This window comes from Desmodus rotundus, chromosome 1 (genome assembly GCF_022682495.2).
Source record: "Desmodus rotundus isolate HL8 chromosome 1, HLdesRot8A.1, whole genome shotgun sequence".
NCBI lineage: Eukaryota > Metazoa > Chordata > Mammalia > Chiroptera > Phyllostomidae > Desmodus > Desmodus rotundus.
The window spans coordinates 209,532,662-209,557,987 of record NC_071387.1 but is presented as its reverse complement, the minus strand read 5'-3'; the positions used below and the strand labels follow the sequence as shown (position 1 = coordinate 209,557,987).

General features: G+C 47.8%; 1 protein-coding gene across 1 annotated transcript in view; it reads right to left on the bottom strand.

Moving 5' to 3' along the window:
* Positions 1-1,108: 1,108 nt before the first annotated feature.
* The window catches only part of NDUFS4 (NADH:ubiquinone oxidoreductase subunit S4), a 75,638-nt gene continuing 51,420 nt past the window's right edge, over positions 1,109-25,326 (bottom strand). The window contains exons 3-5 of the mRNA XM_024571928.3: positions 22,786-22,958; positions 21,107-21,180; positions 1,109-1,317 (exon numbers count right to left, since the gene is read on the bottom strand). Coding sequence (XP_024427696.1) covers positions 1,214-1,317; positions 21,107-21,180; positions 22,786-22,958 — 351 coding nt within the window. The 3' untranslated portion in view covers positions 1,109-1,213. The remainder of the gene's footprint in view (positions 1,318-21,106; positions 21,181-22,785; positions 22,959-25,326) is intronic.

Genomic DNA, 25,326 nt, shown 5'->3' with positions numbered 1-25,326 from the left:
TTCTGATTCAGCTTTGGAAGTTGTATGTTTCTAGGAACTGATCAGTCTCTTCCGGGATGTCCCATTTGTCGGCATTTAATTGTTCGTAGTATTTCCTGATCATTTCCATGTGCACTTGAGAAAAATAAGTCCACCTGGTCGAATGTGACATTTGAGGCCACTGTCTCCTTGTTGACTTTCTGTCTGGATGATCTACCCGTTGATGTCAATATGGTGTTGAGTCCCTTCTGCGACTGTGTCACTGCCGATGTCTCCCTCTGTGGAAGTCACAACTTGCTCTATATACTTAGGTGCTCCCACGTTGGCCGCATAGACGTTCACAAGTTAGTACCTCTTGATGGCCTGACCCCTTTGTGATCACGGAATGCCCTTCTTTGCCTCTTGCCACAGCCACTGCTTTAATGCCTACTTTGTCGGATGTAAGTACTGCTACCCCAGCTTTATTTTTGTTTTCATTTGCACGCACACCTTTTCCATCCCTTTACTTTCTAGTCAGTGTGTGTCTTTCAATCTGAAGTGACCTCGTAGGCAGCCTATGTACAGGCCTTTTATTTATTCATTCAGCCGCCCTATGTCTTTTCATTGGAGCATTTAGTCCAAAGTAATTATTGATAGATATGTAGATTATTGCCATTTTATTAATTGGTCTTTGATTGTTCTTGTAGTTTTTCTCTGTTCTTACTCTCTTACTCTCTTCTCTTATATGCTGATGATGCTTAATTTTGTGTTTGGATTCCTTTCTTTTTATCTATTGTAGATTGTTTCCGACTCAAAGTATCTTAGAGAATACAAAGAGGAGAACCCCAGGGAGATCTGGGTTTAGATTGATCTGATTGCAATGTAATCATCAATTCCTCTGTCCATGATAAAACAAAGGAGTTTCTAAGACGGCATTTTAATAATGGTGGCTGGTAGTTCATGAACTTGAGAATGGCTATAAAAAAGTGCAAAACTTCAGGGCTGCAGATGCATTCCTTTTTAATAGATTTTAAATACTGACATTTCCTAGAGGTGTCAGACCTCAAATCTCCTCTCTATGTAAGAAATCGTTAACATGTTCAACGTGAAACATCAAAAAACATTTAAAATAAACATCACAAAATGTATCTGTAGCTGAAAGGTCAAATTTATTAGGAGATGAAGAGATGTATTATACACAGACTATAAATACAGCACAGCTGACTTGATTCACAGAGATTGAGTTGGTGCCAATCTATTTTGTGGATACTCTTGTTCTTTTGTTCCAAGAGAAGTTTGCGCCATAAGACTTGGACTTGGGTTTCGGAACCTTCCTCTCTTCAATGTCATAGCTCCATCCTAGAAAACAAAAACAAACTTACAGGAACAGAATTAAAGGGTACACCTGAAGAACACAGTGAGCAGAGGCTCATGGCCACAAATCTAGTGGCCATTTATCATCAAGACATGTCAACACATCTGAAATATAAATACTTACTTAGTAATCCCTTCCCTTAATAACCCGTATGACAAAGGGGTTCAAAATATTGCCTGAAGATGATTTCCCATGTCTTAAATTAAAGCGGTAACCTATCACTTGATTACTCCTAGTCGATATTCTTTGTTCAATGACCGATGATGATATAGAAGTTTTCCACTCCTCTATCTGGTTCACTATGTGACTTCTCTACTAGCTGCCTGGAGGAGCCCTGACCAATATAACCCCTCTCACTGTTTCTAAATGCAGGTGCCTTTACAACGGTGTGGAGCTCACTCAGGGCGACCGCACAAACGCACACATGCTCATCTGGGTGGGCACAGAGCTGGAACGGACCATGGAGATCACTTCATGCAGCTCCCTGGACTTTGAGAGGCTACTGGTGAAACTTGAAATGCTTTTCAACGTTTGTTTCAAGGGCTATCTGCAGCAGAGTCCCATGGAAGTACCTGATAATGCACATCCTTAGACCAACCAGAGGCCCCCTGGGTCAGACACGCTGGTGGGAACCTGGGCGTCTGCACGTGACTGCTGACCCGGGAGACTGCTGTGCGTGGAATTTGGAGAAGCACCGTCTACACAGTCTGTTCTGCTGAGAGAGGCCCTCACAGCTTCTGAGACCGGGATTTATCTGGGTCTGGGTCTCCTGCCTTACGTCCAGTTCTTCAGTTTTCTCACGATATGGAGAACAAGCACATCCACATCCTCTTCACCTACTTTCTCTCTGTCCCCAAGTCCAGGCAACCTCCACAACTTCCCCTTTTCTTCCTAAGATCCATCACCCATCCCTGTAACTTACCACCCTTGTCTCTCAGAACTTTCTTCAAATAATTCGTCTTGACACATTTGATTCATGGCCAAATCACGCCATCATGTATGAAACGTCCAGAATGAACGCTGCGCAGTCTCGCTCAGTGCGCTTCCTGCCCTTGGGGGGAGTCCTGAGCCCAGCGCCTCCTGCTATCTGGTGCTCGGGGCCACGAGGCTTGCATTTCAGGGGCCCTCAGAACTCCATGTGGCCACAGAAGCGAAGCCTCTGAGACTCAGGTCGTTGGAGGGCACCGCTCCTGTTGCCTGTGGACGCCGGCCCCGCAAGGCGGGTAATGAGGAATCCCACTGCTAGAGCCCCTCTCCACTTGCTATGAGGAAGTGAAGTAGCGGGAAAGCCAATGAAACAAATCATTTAAAAAGTACAAATTAAACACCAGAATCCAGGAGAGAAAATACCGATTTGACTCACTTGGTTAACGAACCTTACTTTCAGAGGAGAGGAGGTTTTGAGCGCTCCCCCAGCCCCCGAAACCGAAAGACCAAGGGAGCCGCACAGCTCGAGTGCTCTTCGGGGGAACCTGGCGAAACTCAGTCCGACAAGTGGTCACCTGCACTTCCAGAAATGTACCGCAGGGCGTAAGGCCAGTGCCCACTCCACAGACTGCCGTGAGCATTAAACAAGCTAATTCACGTCAGGTGCTTATTTATGGAGTTTCACGAGATCTTTCTGTGTCTGAGGAAACCGAGGCACAGAGTGGCTGGGAAACTAGCGTGAGGTCCCTCGGCTGGAAGGGGCGGAGTCGGGGTCTCAACACAGCCTGGTTCCCAGGCCCGTCCTTCACTACCCTGTCTCCTGTGATACACAGCAAGCACTAGACAAATGTCAGGCTATTCTTTTTCCCTCAAATTTGATTTGTAACTTACTCGACACATCTTCCATGTGAGGTATTAGTGTAAATAAAAGTGCCATCACGTTGGAACCCATAATTTTGAATGTGTAATGCTTTGCATTTAGTTAGGTATAATTTGGCCTGCTTATTAATGATAGAGAGGAGTTTTAGTAAGCAAATTACTTCTGAGAACTGGGCATGATATTGAAATAACTTTATGAACTTCTCAGGTACTTCCTTCATTAATCAGCAAATGATGATGGCAATTGTCAGAAATACTCAATTCAACAGAGTAGGCAAACAATAACATTTAATATTCATTTAATAGATTGTATTGACTGCCTACTTGGGGACTGTTTAGATACCAGAGGAAAAGCAGTGAATAAAACAAAAATTCTCAAAGTTCGAGGCAGCAGAGGCAGAGAAGTCGGCAGGTGGCTGTGTGCGCACTACAAGAGATGCTGGCAGAGCAGCACCCAGGACGGCACACATGCCTCAGGCGCTCACGTGCACTAAGGGGAAAGCATTGGGGCGCGGGCGGCCCGGGAAGCCCGCCCAAGGTCACATGGGAGACAGGACCCGCAGGGGGAGGTCAGAGCCTGGGTCCCGCGCTGTGTGGGCCTAGACCCCGCAGGCCAGAACGGCGGGCACACAGGCCTTGAGGCAGGAATGCCTGCTGCTCCGTGCCCCGTGTTCTCGGTCCTAAGTGCCTTAAACATATTGTTACTGAGTTCTAAAGTTCAGTTCACAGGCTGCATGGCTTATGAGGTAGGCACTATGTAACACCAATTTTATATTTAATTACAAGAAAACAAACAAAGCATAGAGAAGATAAGCAGCCTACAGCCACCTGGCTACTAAGTGGCAATGCCAGGATTTTACTCAAGTTGACTTTAAAGTATGCACTTAACCGCCTCATAAATAAAACCACTTCTACAAAAATATCCTGTAATGGCAATTTTTACCCATGTCACCCATTTCCATCTCTGCGACTTCATAACTTTTTTTCCCTTCCACGTTTGCAAGGGCCCCAACAGCTGAGAGAAAGGAGGCGGTTTCTGTGCAGACACTGCGTCTGGCCTCAGAGGCGAAGGCCCGTAGGCGGCCCCAGGCCTCCCTGCCTGTCCTCACCCAACGCGGGGCGGAGCACGCAGGCTCCAGCCCTAGTGCGAGGCTCCCCACCGCACTGGGCAGGGGGACCCTGGTGCCCCCTGTGTCAGGACACAGACCCAGCTCTAGTCCCAGGCCTGTGCGTGAGTCCGACACGCCCCCAGGGCCCCTGGGGGGCACGAAGCTGGGCGCCCCCGGCCGGGCCGGACTGCGGGTGCTGTGCAGGTGAAACCAACAGCAGACAGTGTCCGACGAAGCCTGAACCGGGACGCGCTGAGCGCCCCCGCAGGAACCACCAGACGGGCATGGGGAGACCTGCGTTGGCCAACAGCGCCCACCTGTAGGCACGGCTCGCCACGGCCACGGTGACAGCTGGGGTGGGGCGGCGTCCCCTTCCCTCGCACTTCTCTCTGAAAAACTAGGCGTTCCCAAAGCCGCACAAGCAGCGGCAGAAACTCTGGTTCCGAGCCAACGCGTCTCCCTTGGGATTTGCCATCCCCCACTGCGAAAACGCGCCCACTGCGAAAACGCGCACTATGTAGGACTGACGGCAGAACCGACGGTGGAGCCACGCAGCCTCTCAGACCCTCCGATCAGCACCAGCGCGTTTCTGCGCAGCGCTCCCCACAGCGCCTGCGCACACAGACGCGGACACTGGGCCCGCTCCATTCACGGCCCGGCCCCCAAACCTCTCTGTCCCGGCGCGGCGGCACAGGGGCTTCCGCGGCAAGCGGAGCCCTGGCTGACACAACAAGCAACGAGCTGTTTGGATAACAACACTTGGAAAGACATTGAACGTTTGTACGGAATGCGGTACACCGCCCGAACTGTACTTGTCTTCCCTACTTCCCATCTGAAACTTGTTCAGGAAGAAAGAACACCATGTAACTTGCAAGCAATACCACGCAGAAATTTAAGAATGGATCCTATTTGTGAAGTGTTTAAATTTCTGTGAGAATTTCTTTTCAACTCTAAAATAAAGCTCTGTTTCTTTTTTAAAGCAGCAGCTCAAACGTGACTTTCTCGGTGGGATTAGGACGGTGAAAGGGCGCGCTCTCTGAAAAGCCTCGTACAAAGCCAAGGTGCAGTCTGCAACCGCGGCCCCCGGCTGTTCCATCGGGACCTGGACACCAGCCCCTGCTCCTCCCAGCTGGGCAGCAAGCAGCAGGAGGTCGAGGCCCCCGAGGTGCAGGCAGCTGCCCTGGCCGGGGGAGAACTCCCTGGGGGGCGCTCCCTGCCCCGGGGGAGAGCAGGCGGCCTGCGGGAATCCCCGTCCTAGCGGGAACGCTTTCACAACGAGGGGCTGGGAGCTATAAGCCGTCCTATCCAAAAAGCATGCTATGGCACAACCTCTGGTAAACTGAAAATGAGAGCTGTAACATGCTATACTCCATCCCCCCCCCCCCCCCAGAAATATGCCCATTTATTTTGTCAGCCTCCACACTGGGGTTGGGGTTTTCTACTTTCTAGAAGAACGTTTGTTGTCTTCTTTCAAATGCCACCAAAGCTAAACAAAACTTAAAACCTCTGAGCAAACCAGACCACAATTACCTTGTGAATTCCATGTGCGAGACAGAAAAAGAAAACTAATCCCACTTATTTTAATTCACAGAACCATTTTGCATTTGGTTCAGTAATACAGAGACACAGAGACACCCATCAGTGCTTCTACTGCTTGTGCGATGCGTCACCCCTGGCAACCCCTGCCGGCGCTGCACAAAGGTCTCTCTCCTCTAATAACCTAGTTCAGGAGCGAGCAGTGCGAGGATTTTTTCCTACTGCCCATCTGTTTGGCACGGACAGACAGAACTGGCAGGCACTGCGGACAGGGCCGTGGGACCAGAATAGCGAAGGCTCGGGAGTCCAGGGCGAGGCGTGCTGGTGCTCGGGAGGCTTGAGGACTCCTCGCCAGGAGACGCACCCACAACATGCCCGGGTGAGACAGAGCGGGAACTAAAAATATAAGTTAGAGGGGGAGGTAGCTTTTCAGGAATTTCACTTTAAAAGTCCCTCTACTTTGACATCCCCAAGTATCTACTACTTGGGGTGAGGAGAGTGGGAGTTTCAGAGTAGGTTAAAAGTATCAGGTCTTCTTTTAGAAAATAAAATGGAGGACAAGTAAGTGTTCTGGATACACTGGCAAGGGGATTCTTTCCATGGAAACGACATAAAATGATTTAAACTAGCAAGTAAGGGGACGATGCCAGGCCTGAGAAACCCGAGATGAGCAGCCCCTACACACGCCACAGCTGCAGCCCCCCCCCCCGCCCCCCCGCCAAGAGACCCGCCTGCGGCAGCACAGTCAGCATCCACCTTAAGTCTGCTCTCCCCACGCTCACTTGCTGTCGAGTGTGGTTCATCTACGTCCAAAGCAGCAGTCAGATCCACGTTGTTCAGAACCCAACACAAGACAAACTGGTTTGTGTTCCAGAAGTACATTTGAAAATCAGTCACTAAAATTTAAAACACATTTTTCTAGAGAAAAATCTGTACAACAATGCGGGTGTCCAAAAACACTCTGGGATTGGTCTGGGTGTAGTGCGGACATAGGGACTCCCAGAGTCCTATTTACCCCAAAGCACACCAGGAGCCTCCCCACGCTGCCACGGAGAAAACGACTGCCCGGGAGCATCGCTTCAGACGTCCAGTGCCGGCTCTGGGAACTCACCTCTCCCCTCAGAGGCCTGGCAGGCAGGCTGAACCCTTCCCCAGCCCCGAGCCTGGGGACTGAGGAGGAGGAGTCAGGGAGGGAAAACGGGGGCTTCCACAGAGAACTGCGTTGTCTACAGCGGGACAGATGTAGGCCTGCGCCCAACGCAGTGTCTGGGTTACCTGTGCCTGTCAGTTGTAGGTACTGGTAATGCTCATTTGTAGAGTCAGTACCTGTGAACACACCTGCTCGCTGAAATGTGTGTGAGAGCCCAAACACTTACAACGTGTCCATGGGCACTCATGACACACTTAGAGCAGTGACACATCTGTCACCCAGCCCGCATGTTCCCAGCTGAGGTCACGCAAGGCAATGCCCTGCCTTCTGGCTTCACCTCTTGTGCTGTAAACAAGTGTCCTTTCCACAGTCTGCTTACAGACACATTCTTTCCTTCTGTGCCCCTTGGTGGTGACGTGGCTGTTTAAACCAGTCCCCAAGGGCAGTGCTCTCCAGTGTCCCAAATGCCAGAGGCCTGGGGTGTGCCTGTGGCTCCCAGATGCCCCTCGATCCGGCAGCAGCCACAGGCTGTTTGTTGGCGGCGAGCTCAGTGTTCAGAATCGACAGTACACATTTAGACAGAGACACTCGTGAAGACAAAGCATGGATCCGTGGACGACACACTGGGATCGGAAGCTCACAGGAAGCTAACCCCGAATTTCCCGAGGAGCAGTACTTCCGTATTCGCTGCGCCAGTGTGCATGGTGCCTTCACAGAACGGCTGCCTCACACGACCAGCAGGAATCAACTCTAACGGACAGAAGTATAAATTCTGCCCTGTCTGGGAACTCCCCTCCTCCCACCCCACCCCCAAAGCCAGTTTTGTCTTCACTTTCGATTCATCTCAACATTCCTTAATCTCTATAAATTTGAGCTGTGCTGACTCTTCCTATGAACTGGTGGCAAGATTTGCCTGGCTCTCTTATTTCATGAGTAAAATAAATTCTTCAACACACGCTCACTTATAAGAGTCATGATTTTATCTCAGAAAACATTCTTTTATAAAAATTTTGATGGTTCCACTGAGATGCCTAATAGTCACTGCCCAAAGCCAGGCAAACCTCAACAGTGGTATACCTCTATTTTTTCTAAATCTTCACCTGAGGATATGTTTGATTTCCGAGAGAAAGGGAGGGAGGGAGAGAGGAAGGGAGGGAGTGAAGGAAACATCTATGTGATAAACACTGATTGGCTACCTCCCCTATGCACCCCAACTGGGGATCGAACCCACAACCTAGGTATGTGCCATAACCAGGAACCGAACCCACAGCCTTTTGCTGCACGGGATGACGCTGCAGTCAAGTGAGCCACCGGGCCAGGGAAACGCGTACCTTATTTTTAAACCCAGGCACGCCTTCTCTTGGCTCCAACAGGTGAACATAAGAGAATTTGCTGACTGTTTTTCCACTTTTAATTTTGTTCTTACTATTCTTAGGAATTGGTTTTACAGTCTGATCATTTGATGATTCCTATAAATAGGTTAATGGTTTTAGAGATCTATTCTCTGTTGGGTGAGAAAAAACCAGAAAATGTGGTTTATTAGTCTTTCCTGTCGATTCGAGCTCAAATAAATAAGAACCTGTACACACTGAGAGGCAAACAGTTCCTTACTATGAACCAGTGAATTTCATAACTCTGCATTTACTGATTATCCCACGGCTAACACCTGAGAATCGAAGCTCTCAGCTCTCTACGTGGCCGCCCGTCTAGCTCCAGGTCTGTCATGCAGGAGGCCTTTACCTCCTGTCGGGTATGCAGGTGGTTTTCTGCCTCCAGGAGCTGTCAGTGCATCATGTCCTACAGTCTCTTTAAGGGGCTCTGTTCTGTGCTTAAATAAATGGGTTACTCCTCAAATTCTCAAAACGCAAGGAAGTTAAACCTCTAAAACTTTTAATGTGCTATGTTTAAAGAGTGTTCTTACAGAACCTACCACACAGTTAAGAATTCAAGTTCAGGTAACATAGGTAAATCTTTGCCAAACATTTAATAATCTTGGTTAAAAATAAAAGGCTATGTTCTCCCCAACTCATCAGTTTAAATACAATACAAGCACTGCTTTTTATTCTACTCTGCTATGTTCCTTCTAAACTTATACAAGTTTACTTGTCAAATAAGCATTGCTTCGTTTAACATTTGCAGTCCTGAAAAATGCGAATTTGTATTTATCCCAAATGATTCATTATTCTAACAACTTTATTTCAACAGAATTATGTTTTGCAGTATGTTGCCACAAAATTAATGTCCAAGATTTTGGGTAACTTAAAACCTTAGACATTAATGAATGTTACTAGATACCTAGAGCATTTGGGAAGACGACCAAACATGGATTACTAAGCAAGACTTTAAGTTTATATACTTTTGCTTCTCGTTTTTATATACTTCAGAGAGGATGTATCTTTGGGGTTTTTTTTTTACAATCCTCACCTAAATATGTTTACTGATTTTGGACACAGAGGAAGGGGGGGGAAGAGAGGGAGAGAGGGAGGGAGGGAGGGAGGGAGGGAGGAGAGAGAGAGAGAGAGAGAGAGAGAGAGAGAGAGAGAGAGAGAGAGAGAGATCAATTGGCTGCCTCCTGTGTGCGCCCTAACTGGGGACTGAACCCGCACCCCAAGTACGCGCGCTGACTGGGAATCTAACCTGCAACCTTTTGGTGTGTGGGATGGTGCTCCAACCCCCTGAGCCACCTGGCCAGAGCTCTTCGGGTTTCTTAATGGACACATTCATTTTTGCCAACTGGAGAAGTTGGACTATAAAGAATACACATGATTGTAGAAAGTTGTGAACTTAGGAGTTTTGTTAGCCTTTTAAAATGTTGGTGTATAAGTTTTCAGTTACCTCTGTTTTCTCTATGAAATGAAAATAACTTTGGTTAAAAGATATGACTAATGCAATTAACCCATGTACATGAAACTCTGCCAGGAGCCAAGAGTGGCAAGGGGGTGTAACTCGGCAGGTACAGTGATGCGATGGGGTCTCTTTACTAAGGGAACAATGGGAAGGCCCTAAAGTAAAACAACTGACTACTGCAGGATGAGAAGGGCTCGTGAAAGACAAAACCCGAACGAACACAGAACTTGTGTGTGGCCGGGGAGCGCGGGTGGTTACAGCATTGTCCAGACACACTGAGCCTGTGGTTTTGAACCCCGGCTGGGGCACATACAAGAATCAACCAGTGAATGCATAAATAAGTGGAACGATAAGTCAATGCTTCCCCCTTTCTCTTTGTAAAATCAATAAATTTTTAAAGAGTTACATATCATCGCCTGACTAGTGTGGCTCAGTGGGTTGGGCATCACCCCGAAAACCAAAAGGCCACCAGTTGGATCAGCGCACGTGCCTGGGTGGCAGGGGGGTCTGCAACTGACCGATGTTCTGCCACACACTGATGTTTCCCTCCTCCTTGCTCTCCCTCCCTTCCCCTCTCTCTAGAAATAAACGAACAAGTATCTTTTTAAAAAAGTTTTGTACTACTTGCAAAAAGGAAATTTTGTTTCATAGTATGGCTAGAAATTCTGAAAAGCTATGAAATGTGCTTCAACCTGAGCGAAGGCAGCCCAGGTCTGCAGGGCGTGTGCCATGCCGCACGGCTCAGTGCCCGCCCTCACGAGGAGGGGGGTGGCCCTTGCCCTCTGCCCTGCCCAGACGGCACGCGTCCGGCAGCCCGCCGGCAGGGAGAGCCTTGTTTGCCTTGTGCTCGCTCTCAGTCCTCGTTGACTCGGGTGGGAAGCAGGCTCGCAGGGGTCCTGACGCCGCCCATGTTTATGTTTGTGACTTCTGTTGTCACGGTGAAGTGAGCGCCCAGTACTGTTTCTTGGATACCCGTGATCCTGTTCGTATCCCAAGTGTTGAAGGTACTGACCAGTCCTGATTTTTGCTCCCCCAAATCACACCCAAAATGTAACAAAGTAAAACATTAGGAATCTCTGTCCCTAAAGCTCTCTGAGATTCCACAGAGGGCCTCTGGGAGATCGCCAGGATGTGTGCTTCCGACCTCCTAAGGCCTGGTGCGGGAAACAACCAGGCCGATTTGCTGCATTGCTCCCGACGGGCTGCACGGGAGAGCTGTCATGGCAGGAGATGCTTCACCACCCCGAAGTCCAGCCTGTAGGGGGGAACTGCTCCTGCGAGCACTTCCGAGGCTGGGCGCTGTGCGCTGGGTGTGGAGGTCTGTTGGTACCCTGCCTGTCCCTGGCTGGGCGACGGTGTTGGTCAGAGCCCTGGCACTGCTCTGCCTGAGACGAGACAGCAGTCTTGCCTTTACTGCTTTCGCCTGCATCTTGTGTCTTATAGGCCAGTGCATGTCAATTGGGAACCAATGTCCCCTATTGATGGAGCTTTATTTTTACTTGTATAGTTTTCAGCATAGTTAGTATACAATACTGTATTAGTTTCCAGTATGCAAAGTTGTGATTTAAAACGTGTATACCCTGAACCGGGATCGCCCCCTCACTTCAGCGACCACCCATCACCACGCAGACATCGCAGCATTGCTGACTATACTCCCCTTTACCCTTCTCACCGCCCCCAATACGTCTCCCTTCTGGCAGCCATCCCTTTGGTCTCTCTGAGTTGGTTTTTGTGCGTTTGTTTTGTTTGTAAGATTCCACACATAACTGAAATAGATAATTGTCTTTCTCTGACTTATTTCACTCAGCATGATATCCTCTAGGTTCATCCATGTTGTCTCAAATGGCAAGACTTCGTCCTTTTTTCCTGCTGCATGATATTCCACGGGGTCCGTGCGCCACACCTTTCCCACTCAGCTGACGGACACTGAGGCCACTTCCGTGTCTTGGCTGTCACAAACACGCTGCAATGAACACCAGGGTGCGCATGTTTTTCCAACCTGGAGTTTTCATTTTCTCCAGGTAAACGCCCAGAGTGAGGCAGACCCAGCTCTCTGAGTGACCTCCGCCCGGCTCTCCACATGGGCTGCGCCGACGAGCGGCCCCACCAGCGCGCTGCATGGCGGCTTTTTGACACCTGCCGTTCTGACTGGGGCAAGGACGCGGAGTTTCATCAACACACAGGTCTTCAGGGCCCACGCCACACTGAATTAATCTCTTTTCTTGGTATTCCAGGTATGTGTTTGGAGTATTCACACTGCACGTTTGGCACATCCATGGTGTATTATGTCTCAAGATCATCATGTCGTATCTCAACACGTCAGCATTGTGATGTCATTCTCTGTAAAAATTATGTCCCTCCATTGTATAAATTAGATGAACATTCATTCACTCTCTTCTTTGAAAATAGGTTTCAATGACTGTTTATAGATACTGTGTCTAACGCTTTTGGAATGACTTTTAACTGGCCTTATTCTTATTACGAACTCGCGTACTCCAGTCCTTCAAGTTATCGTTCACGCTCACGTAGGCGTCAAGCCTCTTCCCATGTGCGTGCAGGTTTTCTCCTTCCCCCAATCCTCTCCTGAGAGCTCCACCGGCAGCTGCAGGCCAGAGGGCTCTCTGTCTCAGCAGGGAGAGACGCGGAGCCCCAAGGAGGAGGGCCTCAGGAAGGACTTGTGCGACGGGCTTCTCAGGCCAGGGGATGGGGCAGGGTTCAGAACTCCAGTTGAGAAGCACACAAAGATGTCCAGTGAGGCAAGAATTAATGACACAGAAATGAAGGAATGATGAGGGATGATTGTAGCTCATATTTGCAATATTTTTGGTATTGCTTTAATGTTCTGTTTTCTGGACATATAAGAAAGTCCTTTATCTTTCTTCTTGGGGTATTTGTAAGTCATTACAATTTAGTGGACTTTGCTTTATAAACTAAAGTCTGTATCATTTATAAAGGACACTCACTCTCCCTGCATGACAGCCACAGAACTCAGGAACTCTTACCGAGTGTTCGCACGTTCATGCTTACACAGTCATTCGCACAAGACGAATGACAAAATGCCCACCGTGTTTTAGAGCATCACTGGAAATAGTGGTTACTCCAGCAAAGCCCACACGGGAATTGCCTGAGAATGATGCTCACTTCATCAGAGAGGACCAGACACTTTTAAGGAACCAGAGTTGACCTCACACAGCCAATGCTTACTAAGTCCTTCTAGGAAAAGTGTCCTGGCCCAGGGCTCACACGGTTCCCTAAGGTGGTAAGGAACCTTAGGATATTCTGAGGACCTCAGAGTATTTTGGGGACCTTGAGATGGAAGGAATTTGCCCAAATTAATATGTACCACAGGAGAAATCTGGTGGCAAGTTACTAGTTTGGTTTCCCAGTCTCAAGAGGCTTTGAAAAGAACAATTTGAGATTCCTTATGAAAATTTTCATCCAAGCAAATTTAAGAAAACATATGTGCTAAAAGGGAGCAGAATGTCACCCCAGAATATGCCCCTTTGGCATAAGGACTGTCTTGTACTGCTTGTTTTTAAGACACAATAAACACAGAAAACTCTCTGAAAACAGAGCAAAAGCTGCCCTTCTGCGAGAGACAGTTACGTCTGTCCTCTCCTCTCCACCAGAAGGAAGAGCAGGGCTCAGTCTCTAGAGACCCTCACCCCTGGAGCAGCTGGGACTCAGGTCTGCACAACAAGATAGCCTCCAGAAACCCTCTCCCACCTCCGCCTCCTTTGTCTGTAGCTGCAGGCACATCTTCAAAGTGGAGGCTGGGCCATTCTGGGGGTTACTCAGATTTCCTAAGTCTCTTTATGGAAACAGGAGGTGTACATGTTATTAAACTTCTGTCTGTTTTACCATGTTATTCTTTGTATTACGGGGAGTCTCAGCAAAGAACCTGGAATGACAGAAGGAAAATTATTTTTCCTCCCCTATGGTGGTATCGGGGAGGATAAAATTTTCCCTCTCTTTAGTTCCCCTGGTTGGTCTAAGAATTAAATTGACACGAGACAGATTAACAGGTGAAAATGGCTTCAGCTGAGCACAGAAGAGGTTGGGGTGGTGGGGTCCGTTCTGGAAGGGCCCGGAGGGGCCCAGGACTTCAGGGTGAGGTTGCGGCACAGGTGTGTCCGTGCCTTCTGCACTGACAAGTTTCTGGAGATAAGACGCACGCCCTCTTCCAGGCCCACGTCCCCATGGGAATGTCTTTACGAAGGGCCACTTCTACTGGGTGGGCAGAGCTTCTCCCACAGCTGGAGTTGCTTAAAGTTAACCAGCCTATAATAATTCTTTTGGTGTGACCCATTTTGAGGTGACAGCATACAGTGGCAAATTAAGTCTTGCCACTTGGCTTGATGATTAACCTATGTAAATCATCAGGCCAAATAGTAGCCCCATCTTATTTTGTAATCATAAATTTTCGAGATTTTTTTAAAATCAAAAAGTGGGAAGGACACAGAAAAAATTTTGTTTCAATGGAAAACTGTTATCATCTACAGCGTGTCCTTACTGGATCTCAGATTTCAGCTCAATTCCTTATCTTTCAGCCTTTTCTAACTTTTTAAACTGTGTGTGACTGATAGACATGCAAATCGCGCCCTGTGTCCTGCTGGGAGTGATCTCCCACCTGCCCTCTCAACTCCCCCTCTGTCCCAGGTGTGCTCCCTTTTCCTGATCCCAGCCTGTCTTTTCCCACAAGAGTTTCTGCTGCCTTGACTTCTGCTTTGAAGTGGTAATGCCATCTACCTAGTTCCTTGAGTAAAATAAATTCTTTAACACACTTTATATCTGTATGAGGGTCATGACTCTTAATTTGTTTAAAAGTTGGCTCTTAACAGGTGGAGCCCCTCATTCGAAAGTTCAAGTCAGGTGTACGTCCAGACCTTGCTGCTGGTGTCTGCTTCCGGGTGCTTCTACACCCTGGCCCGCACTCCAGTTACCCGCGAGTTTCCCGGCCCAGGGGCCCAGGGGCCCAGGGGCCCTCGCTCTGCTCCCACCTGCAGTTACTGGTTACTGGCTACTGCAGCAGCGGTGTCCTTCCCACAGACCCTCCAGGAGCAGACTGCAGTTCCACAGCCTACCCTCTGCCCTTCTATTCTTGAAAAGAATGCTCTATTTTGAGAATTTCAAAGAGTTTTTATAGCTGGCAACAATGAGAAAACCCCGACACAGGAGAACAGTCACTCAGCGAGGACAGTCACCCAGCGGGGAGGCCCTGCGGGTCCATCAGCATGGAAATGGTAGTAGGTCTCCTCAGCTCTATTGACATTTTCTACAACTGCCTTCCACCTCCTCTCTCAAATCCACAGCATCCTTCTCCTCCCACCCTTGGAGCCCTTCTTGGAAAGCAGACAAAGCCACACCAGTGAGAAAGGTGGGTCTTTTCAGCACACAAAGAACTAAAGTCAGATTCATCTGCATTTCAGAGGGAACTCCAGATAACCTTTCTTTGTAACAAGAGAAAAGGAGTGCCCTTGGAGAGTTTCTCAGGAAAGTATGCCAGGGCCACAGGGAGACCTTCAGGGTTAGGGCCGGGGGTTCCAGCCAGAAGACACAGAAGCACTTCTACTTCCTTTGTGCGTCGGAGGAGGGAGAAGTAAGAAGTGGGGCAGTGGAAGGAGGGGAGCAGGAGGGAAAGAAGCCAATGGAGGGCACTCGTTTCTTCCTTCCCACTCCCAGGCTCACAGGACCAGCCTTCTCCAGAGCAAGGTACGGTGAGGGAGACCACAGCAGAAGAGTCAGAACAGGGGGTACACTGGAGGAAATCATCAATACCAAGAGGAGCAGAGATGAGGGCATGATCGCATAAAAAGATGGACCTGCACAGTACCTCACCTACTTGGTGAAGAAATTGAAAACGGGAGAGGAGTGGGGACTGTGTGGTATGACGTGGGTCTCCTTCAGCCCTTTCACTTCATTACTGCGTGGGGTATGAGTTTCCGCTTTCAGTGCTGCCCAGGAGGAGTGCTTGGAGAACACATCTACTTCTTCGGTGTGACACTGCCCTTTCTGAGTTGGAGAGGTGTCCCTGTTTTTACAGTGGCCACAGAATATGTCGTAAGGATGCACTTAGGACACACACAAGAGGTCACTGTGTGTTGCTCAGGACTGCAGGCCGGTGCTGTCCAACAGAGACACAAACAAGCCACACACACAGCATGGACTCTTCTCGCAGCCACATTAAAAAAGGACTAAAAGGGAACCGGTAAAACTCATTTTAATATATTTTCCTAACCCAATATATATCCAAAACATCATTTCAAGATATAATCAACCTAAAAATTATTAGATACCTCACACGCCTTGGAATCCTGTCTTTGAAATCCAGTGTGTATTTTACACTTGTAGCGCATCTCGATTCAGACAAGACGCAGTCCACGTGCGGCTGCTGCGCTGGCCAGTGCAGACCCAGCAGCACGCATGGCACCGGGGGTCCAGAGACCCGGCCCCATCGGCGAGGGGCTGTGTGACTGACTTTGGTCTCTTGGGTTTTAGTACACTTACAGAAGAGCTTGAAACAAACAACACGCCGCTTGGAAATAACGTGAAAGCTATAAAATGCTCGTCTCAAGTACACCGAATACCTTCAGGGTGCTGCTAACCCTTAATAAATGCAGGATAAGCTACAAATTAATTTAACACAAGAACTTGGTGGTTGTGTTTTATGAACACACTCAAATATAAGAAATCACTAATCATTCTCCTATAATTGTCTTTCTCCAGATTTCTAATTAGGGGGAATTAACAGTTCTTACAAAAGACAGAACAAGTAGCCAAAGTGACGTGACTTGTACCAAACCTTGAAACGGTCGGGAGAATGGTCTGCAACATCTCTAAACGTACTATGCAAACTCACTAACGAGTCTCGAGCACACCGGAAGACGAAGACGACCTGGCCGGGAGCCTTCCCCAGCAGGGGCTGATGGCCCAGTGGGCTGGAGAAGAGACCAGAGACCGCGGCTGCGTCCCAGGACTGCGCCTCAGGACTGCGCCTCGTTGACTGCAGAGCCCGGAGCCCAGCCGCTGCCGCTGGCACGCGACAGGGCACTCAACATCTGTCTCGGTGAGCACTGAATACAAAGCCAAACCACGTGAATGGCGAGAAAGGAGCAAATCATCGCGGGCGGTAAAATAGAGAGGGAGCATGTCCACTGCAGAAAGGGTAAGAAAAAGGATCACAAGGAGATGGCATCTTAACCTACTTTGAAGCCTGAGCTGGAGGTCACAGGCTGGGGCGAGGGTGAGGAGGGGATCGCTGCACACGGAGGAGAGTAGACTTGGGGCAAAATAAAGATAAAGCTTAGTGCTTTATAAGCAAAGTTACTGCTTACATTGTGAAGAATGCTAAATTATCAGTTGGATTTGTCTATTAAGCATAGGTCCTTCAAGATGTTTGAATAAAGAGTATTTTTGGATTTATAAAAATGTCAGAGAAGCAAAGTTCTTAGTACTGAGGCAGTATATATAAGATTTCAGCCCATGGGTCAGTAAATATTTTCTGTAAATAACCAAATAGGAAGGTATTTTTAGACTTTGGGGTCTTTATTACAACTATTTAATTCCACTATTGTCTGTGTTCAAATAATACCTGCTCACCCACTTAGAGGTATGTGACCTTGTTGTTAATGTTACTTAATGTCTGTGAAACCTCGGTTTCTTTGAACTACAAAACAGGGGTAACTGTTCCCGCTTCACACAACTGTAGTGAGAATTAACTAGAATGAAAATACTTAGCACCGTGCCCAGCTCAGAACTTAGTGTTCACGAATGGTAGCTCTTGTGGTGACAGAGTTCATCACCCGAGTCTGAAATATAGTTAGAAATGTTTGCTGGAGAGCAACTGGCTCTGGAATCTCATTCCTCATCACCTAGATTCTCTACAATACAAACTTTTGTATCAAGGGACATAATGGTTCTGACCTTTTTTATTTTTTTAACCATTTAAAAGTACGGGAAACAAGAAAACTAAGAAGGGAATAAAAGGTAGGTTTTCCGTTTTCAGAACAGCCCCAAATAAACAAACTGTGTGTGTGTGGCAGTTTTACCCTCATCTCCTACGTCTAGACGCTGAGAAAGGCAAACACTCGATGCTCACAAATGGATTTCCCAAATGTCACTGTCAACACAGAATCATCCAGCTCAGCACAAACTCACCTCCCCCTGTGGCAGGAGCTGACGAAGGAGGCGCGGGGCTCTGCAGCAGAGAAGAAAGGGGCTGTGTGAGGCGGCCCCCGGGCTCGTCGCCTCTGAGTCCATGGTTGCTGGGCACTGCCCGGTCCACATCCCATTTCAAAGGCCAGGTACAGTGACTCAAGACCTGCTCAAGCTCCCCTGTGAGCAGACAGTAATGGCAGGGGATTCCCAGTTACCAGCCTCTTAATCCAATAGTCTTTACATAGTAGCACTTCTGACCAGTTCTTCTCCATGCCCCATCTTACCGGACACCGGTTCTCCGGCCGTGCAACAGCACTAGCACAACAAAAAGACGTGGTGTGTGCGGGGAGGAGAGTTCCACGGACCTGTCCCCCACCATCAGAGCAGAGAGCACGCTGGGCAGTTTCGAACACCCTCCACCCCGTGACTCTGTCCCATTCACTGGTATTTTGGACTTCCCGCCACAATAGCTACTAGAGAAACAGACGATGACTATTGAAAGATATGTAATGCTAAACATCAAATAAATCTGGCGGAGCACAAGTACTAGAGTGAATGGCAGGTGGGATAATGACTGAGGACTTCCCCAGGAGGTAAGAGTGGCCTCAGATTCTTGAGTAGAAGTCAGTAATGTCACCAGACACCGAATGTCCATCAGGTAAGTTTTGTGACAAGACGATACAATTCCTGCTACCGTCTATGTTAAAATTCCTGCTCTACCATTAGCCTGGAGTTTTATGCGGCGCTCTCCACTGCGTTTTTTCAAGTTATACTGTCTACTGCATGTGACGATGCTCCTCGACTTTCTTCCCGGGGACAGAGGAATCAGACTGGAAAAGCACCTGACTTCAAAAGCAGCAGTGGCCGGTCCACAACTGCAGCTCACACAGCCGGTTGCAGTCGCGCACCCTTGTGACCATGCAAAGAGACACTAACCGGAGACCTCACAGCTTCATGAGGGCTCCTGTCACTACACTCACATCACAGACCTCAAATGAACACTCTTTAAGGTGTCAGGCACAACCAACAGTAGGCTACAATTATGGAAGACATTAACAGAACTGGTTTTGATAAGCTACATTACAGTAAAGGGGAATAAAACACATGACCCCAAACGCACCACCTTGGCATGCGCATGGGTCACTGTGAGTGCTGGCAGTCAAGTCCCAGCGGAGAGAGAACACCTTTTCCCTCTGCCTTCACCACCCCGAAGACTTCAGCTGGGCGGCCGAGCCCTCAAACAGTGCTGTCACCAGAAAGAGCGGTTACGTGAATGACCTACCTGTATGGCAGAACAGACACCTCTCTGAAGGTCCTGTGAGTCCCCTCCCCGGCTTTGGAGCCCCAGGCCCTGTCCCATCCCTTGCTCAGGGTGGCACAGGAACCTCGACCACATGGCCCACCCCTGGGTCTCAAATTCTTACGGGGCCCCTCTGCGTATGTTTCCTCCCCAACAACAATTTAAAGAGAGCAATGTTAATTTTAAATCAAAATAATATTTTAAAGACTATGAACACTTTTGAGAACAATTATGCAATTAAGCAACTGCATAATTGAAAACTGCCAAGAAAGTGTAAATAAGGAATTACACTTATGTAAATTTTTAAAAGTTGCTAGCCATCCACTACCACTAGGATACACTTATGTGCTACTATCTAGCTACTTACCTGCAGGCTGCGCTCTCCTGTAACTGCCCCTCCCGATCCTCCGACACCCCGCTGTGCACGGGAGGAAGGAGGGAGGGAAGCGTCCCAACAGTGAAGCCCCGCATGGGCACTCAAGGCTGTGTGGCTTCGGACCCCAGTCACAGGCTGCACAGTGCGAACTTGGGGTGAAAATGTGGATGACCTCTACAGTGCTTCCACATTCATATGTCAGATAGGTTAGCTAATACTAATAATCTTTTACATTTATATATTGCCTTATAGCAATGTAATATAGATATTATCTCAAACAGAAAACTAAATTAGATTCAAATTCTTTTGACCAACTAGAATAACAGAATGAATTAGGCACCAAATTTAAATCCTAGAGACAAACAGCAGAAGTAGTTACCAAGTGTCTATTAAGGTTGTTATTTCAACAATGAAAAAAACATGAAGTTCACTATAAAATTAATCCAAAATCATAATTAGGATTAGAATTCAGATCGCTCTAACTCCAAAGCCTTTTTTCATTACTGCGGTGCAGAGCTTAATAACAGAAAATGAGAAAAAAAGACATTTTGCATTTTCTTGACAGCAAGATCAACATAACCAATACAGCCGCACGCCACTTAATGATGGGACGCTTTCTGAGAAGCGCGCGTTAGGTGACTTGCTCACTGAGCGAACACCAGAGAGGCACTTGCACAGACCCAGGTGGTACGGCCCACGACACACCGTGGCCGCACGGCACCGCCTAGAGCTCCTCGGCTACAGCCTGCCCGGCACACTGCTGGGCCGAATGCTGCAGCCAACTGTAACTCAGTGGTGTCCGTGTGTCTGAGCGCCCCTCACACACAGCAGGTGCAGTGACACTATGCTGTGAGAGACGCGGGATACCCGCCCTGACTGGAGCCTGCAGGACCGACCGGAGGGGGCTCTGGGCGAGTGTGTGCGTGGTGAGTGGGTGTGGAGGCCGGGACATTACTGTGTGCTCCCCCAGACTCCGCCACACTGTGCACTGAGTGCTGAGCGCACGCTGAGGTTGTAAACAGCATGAGAGAGAGGGACGCGCTCAGAGACGAGTGGGCGGGAAGGCCGCACGGACACCGTTCTGAAATGACTGAAGAGCTCTCAGGCAGTAGAGACGTGGGATTTTGGCTCAGAGTGATATAATAGTAAAGAGGTGTCAAAACTGAAGGTTCAACTACAGTTTAAACCAAGTGTGCGAGATTTCACAGAGGGGTCATGAAGGGGGGGGGATAGGAAAGTGGTTTTATTCCCTGCCTCTGCTTCCCGTCAGAGCAGCTGGGCTTGCCCGGGTGACGTGGGTTTCCATCCTAGATTCTGTCCCTGGGAAGGGGATGTTCTGATGCTGTAAAACCCTTAAAGCTACTGGGTTAGATACACTGAAGAATTTCCTTCAAGTCAAATTCTATATCCCGGGGTTTTGATTAGTGTTAAGAACATAAAATCGTGTTTTCATTTTACTTACTAAAGCGGAACAAACACAGACCAAACGTACCATTTTTTTCTGCAAAGGCGGCTGCGTCCTCTTTAGTACTAAAGGTCAGAACCACGTTGGACAAGGGATCGGCCCTGTGAGAAACAATGGTTTTCCACGATTTAACAACATTAAGTTTTGGCTGAAAAAACAATCAATATTTAAAATAAAGTAAAATGTTTAGAAAATAAACAGTTGCTAGAATATCAAATAAGTGCACTACTGATGAAGGATCTTATTTCAAATAAACTCTTGAAAACTGTTAACTGCTTCGACTTTAGATTGCTAACCATTCCTCTAAGCGTGGCCTGTGTGTTCTGAAAGGGACCAAACAGGTTTGCCACCCAAACCCTGCCCTTGGCCTGCTGATTTTAGGCTGGTCATCATGAAACAAAGGACTCAGAGAGAAGCTCTGGCCCTCTTCCTCCCCTGCCCCGAGAGTCTGAGAGAAAGGCCCTTCCAGGGAGGGAACCCTGGACGTCTGCACCAGCCCAGTTCAGCCGGGTGTGGCGGTCAGGGGGGCCCCAGGGCGGCCTGCTGGTTGGACCCCCTGCATCCCACTGTCTCCAGGTTACCTGGCAGGAATTGCCTGCCATGCTTGTCTCACTCTTCCTCAGTCCCCTGCAAATTGTCCATTTTCACTTCTGAAATCTAAGGTCCTATTCCCCTCTTTTCTCATTTGTCCAACAAAGCATAAAATACATCCTCCACCACTCCTGTCCGTCATGTAACTGTCTGCTAGAACAAAACTCATCATATTGACACTGCTATTAACTAGATAAGCATAAGGAATAGAGAATTAATAGCTTATTGCTACTTTGTAATATAAAAAGTTTTTAATAACTGGTAACTAACATTTCAGGGGGTAACTGGCATATTAACAAGTCATATGTTCACCAAAAGATACGTACAAGAATCTTTATTTTAGAATTATGCATAATAACCCCAATTGAAAACTAACCAAATGCTATCAATAAATAGTGCAATGAATGAATCAACAATAAAAAATGTTTTTCAACAGGAAAAAAATGTTAAGTATAACACTTTATTCTAAAGTGAGACAATTAAAGCTGATAACTATCTTCAAATGAAGACTGGACACACGTAACATTCGAAGAGTCCCTATAAGAGCGACGGTTTTCCAGCTCATCTGGCTGTCGTCTGCCAGTCACCTGGAGGCAGTCCTGCGACTCACCTCGCGGGCCACACCCCACAGCGGAGACTGAGGTCACGGGTATCACTCTACGTTTACTCATCACAAGTCTCAGGGGCTTACACGTTTCCCTCAAAATAGCTACTATTTCATCTCATTTAGTTTCCTCCCCTTACAAACAAAAAAAAACTTTGTAACGAAGTTTTACTTTAATTTAAGGATGAGTGAAAGTGTTACTACTTATAGACATCCACACACAGCTGGGAGTGCGCTAACAGTGCTCAGGATGTCAGCCACTTCCATCCAGTACGCGGCACGCGGAAAATGACTGTTGCTACAGTCTGTTCTGCTGGGCCACACTTACACAATTTAATACACATACCATGTGTAAATACATGCCTCTGTCTTACAACAGCGATACCTACACAAAAAGTGTTGTCTGAAAGCATTCTGCACATGAAGGAGTTCTAGAATCAGCATGTTTAAGAGGAAAACCGACACGGAGAGGGAGCTCAAGACGACACTCAAATGAAAGCACAGCACTCACGTGGACGCCCAGCCCATCAGCGGGTTCTCCCAGCGCTCCCTGGTGTCGAACTCCATCTTCCACTTCTTGGTGTTGTTCACTCCAGACTGCATGTTGTTGCGAGCAGGAACAAAGATCCTGACTTTCCGCGTTTTGATGTGCTCTTCGGGAACACCAGTTAGAGTAGTGATGTCCTACAGAAAAACAAGTAAAGGCGTTTCCAACAGCCACAGGCACCCTGACGCTGCTTTCTGCACTCAAGCACCTCTACTCAGATTTACTTGTAAACTGAGTTTTGTTAAAAGCTTTCTGGCTTATTTCACTACTCTGCTATTTTACAATAAAACTGCTGTTTTTATTTGCAAAATGTATACTGGGGTGGGGAGAGGTGTTAGGGTGCAGTGGAAAAAGGTTCATAAAAATTTTTAGGTAATTTCTGAATAGTTTGCTGGTACAAGAGCCCATAGTCAACAGACTCTTATTTCGTGAGCAGGTCCAACTGGTCAGCACAGAAAAAATGCAAAGGGATATTAAAAGCAAAGGATATTTTAAAAAATGACTAAATTAAAAAAAAAACTACCAGTGGCTTCTGTATCAAACTGATTACAACAAGGCATTCCGTTCAGAGGAAGGCCTCAACCTTTTCGCAAACAATTAAAATCAATTCACAATTTTAATTAGTATTTTAATTTATCTCCCTTTGGTGAAACCTGCTAAAAAGAAAACAATATATCAAATCTACTTGCAAAAGATAAGCCAAAAAAGTTGTATGATTTTGCAGAAATTTACTTGGCTCTCTCTTTTTTTATAATTCATTCCAGGATCAAATGCTCAACTGATGATGATGCACACAGTTTTGATGCTCCGGGTTAGATATATTTATCAAATTACAGTAGTAGAGAGGACACAAAAAAATAAAGTAATTCAGACTTTACATTGCCATTTAGTAATGGTTAAACACTTTAGTCTCTCAAAAATCACATTAGAGCCAACCACATCATTTTTTATAAGAATGATTATAATGAAGGTTTAAAATCAAGGTGTGCTTACTGATGTAAATTTTAGATAACTGGTTAAGACTTCCAGTCAGTATGCTGGAGAAGTTAAACCCTACACGCAAACACATGAAAATCACAACTAAATTATAGAACCCACACTGAGAACCACATGAAGACTGGCCGCAGAGGAGTCCAATAACTAAGGGTAGAGACACTGCACAGGCCGGTCCCACAGCAAAACTTTGGAGGAGTGTCTTGGCTGCAGAACTCCCCAGAGGAGTGAGGGGCTCCAGTGCCCGGAGTGGAGCCCCACCAAGGGCTGGCTGTGAAAGCCGGGGGGGGGGGGGGGGGGGGGTAGGGGGGATGGCGGGCGCCTGAGTCTGAGTGAGACAGAGGGCTGCTGGAGACTCAGGTGGCACTGGTTTTAAAGGGCCCAAGCACAGGCTTGCTCACTCACACTGGGCTCCATGGACACACAGGTGGGAACTAAACTGATAGGCTTAAGGTCAGGGCTGGAGGAAGAAGGGTTGGGACCATTCCTTCCAGGACCAAAGTGCCTGCAGGCCCCACTGCTCCCTTCTTTAGTCCTTCCCACACCGAGATTGCCGGAGTCCCTACCCAACTCCTGCTGAACCTCTCCCAGTGGCTCCAAACAGGCAGCCTCCCTGGGCTCCCACTGCTGAATTTCCTGAAACCTCTCAAAGATCCACATGCAGTGGCTGGCTGGCTCAGAGTGCCTTACGCCTCTTGCTAAGCTACCCCAAATCCTGCAGCAGCAGTGACCAGCCTGAACCTGCACTGTAATTCCCATTAGGTTGTCCCAAGCCTGGGATAAGCTGTGGTCACTGTTGGCCTGGAACACAGCTTCAACTAAGGGGCCACAAACCCAGCACAGGAGGGGGTGGCCTGAGCTCACACGGTGGTGCCCACCAAAGGGTCCTAAGTCTGGCACAGTGGCACCTGGCATCAGTTCACAGCACAACACCCAGAGCAAACCCAGCACAAGCTGAATTCCACTGCAGATCACTTTGCGCATCCCACCAGGCAACTCCAAACCAGGCCAAAAAGCTGCTGACCCTGGTCTGCCCCAGAGCCCCTCCCAGGAGCCTGTAGATCCAACACACCCCCGCGGCCCACCCAAACAGCTCCACAAACTACACACCCGCAGGGAGGGCTCAGCAGACCTCAGGGCCTGGCTTAGGCAACTCTAGCCCCCAACATCAGAAATAAACAAAATAAGAGTCAAAAAAACCAATAGAAAAGATCAATGAAATGAAGGGGGGGGGGACAAAATATAAACCTTTAGCTAACTAATCAAGAAAAAAAGAGAGGCCCCCCTGCCGAAATACAGTCAGAACTGAAAGAGGAGAAAAGACAGCTGACTCCACAGAAATAAAAGCATTATCAGGAAATACTATGAACAATTAAATGCCAACAAATAAGACAACCTGGAAGAAATGGGTCAATTCCTGGAAATATACAATCTTCCAAAGCTGAATCAGGATCAAACAGAAAGTCTGGACATACCCATAATTACTAACAAAATTGAAATAGTTATCAGAAA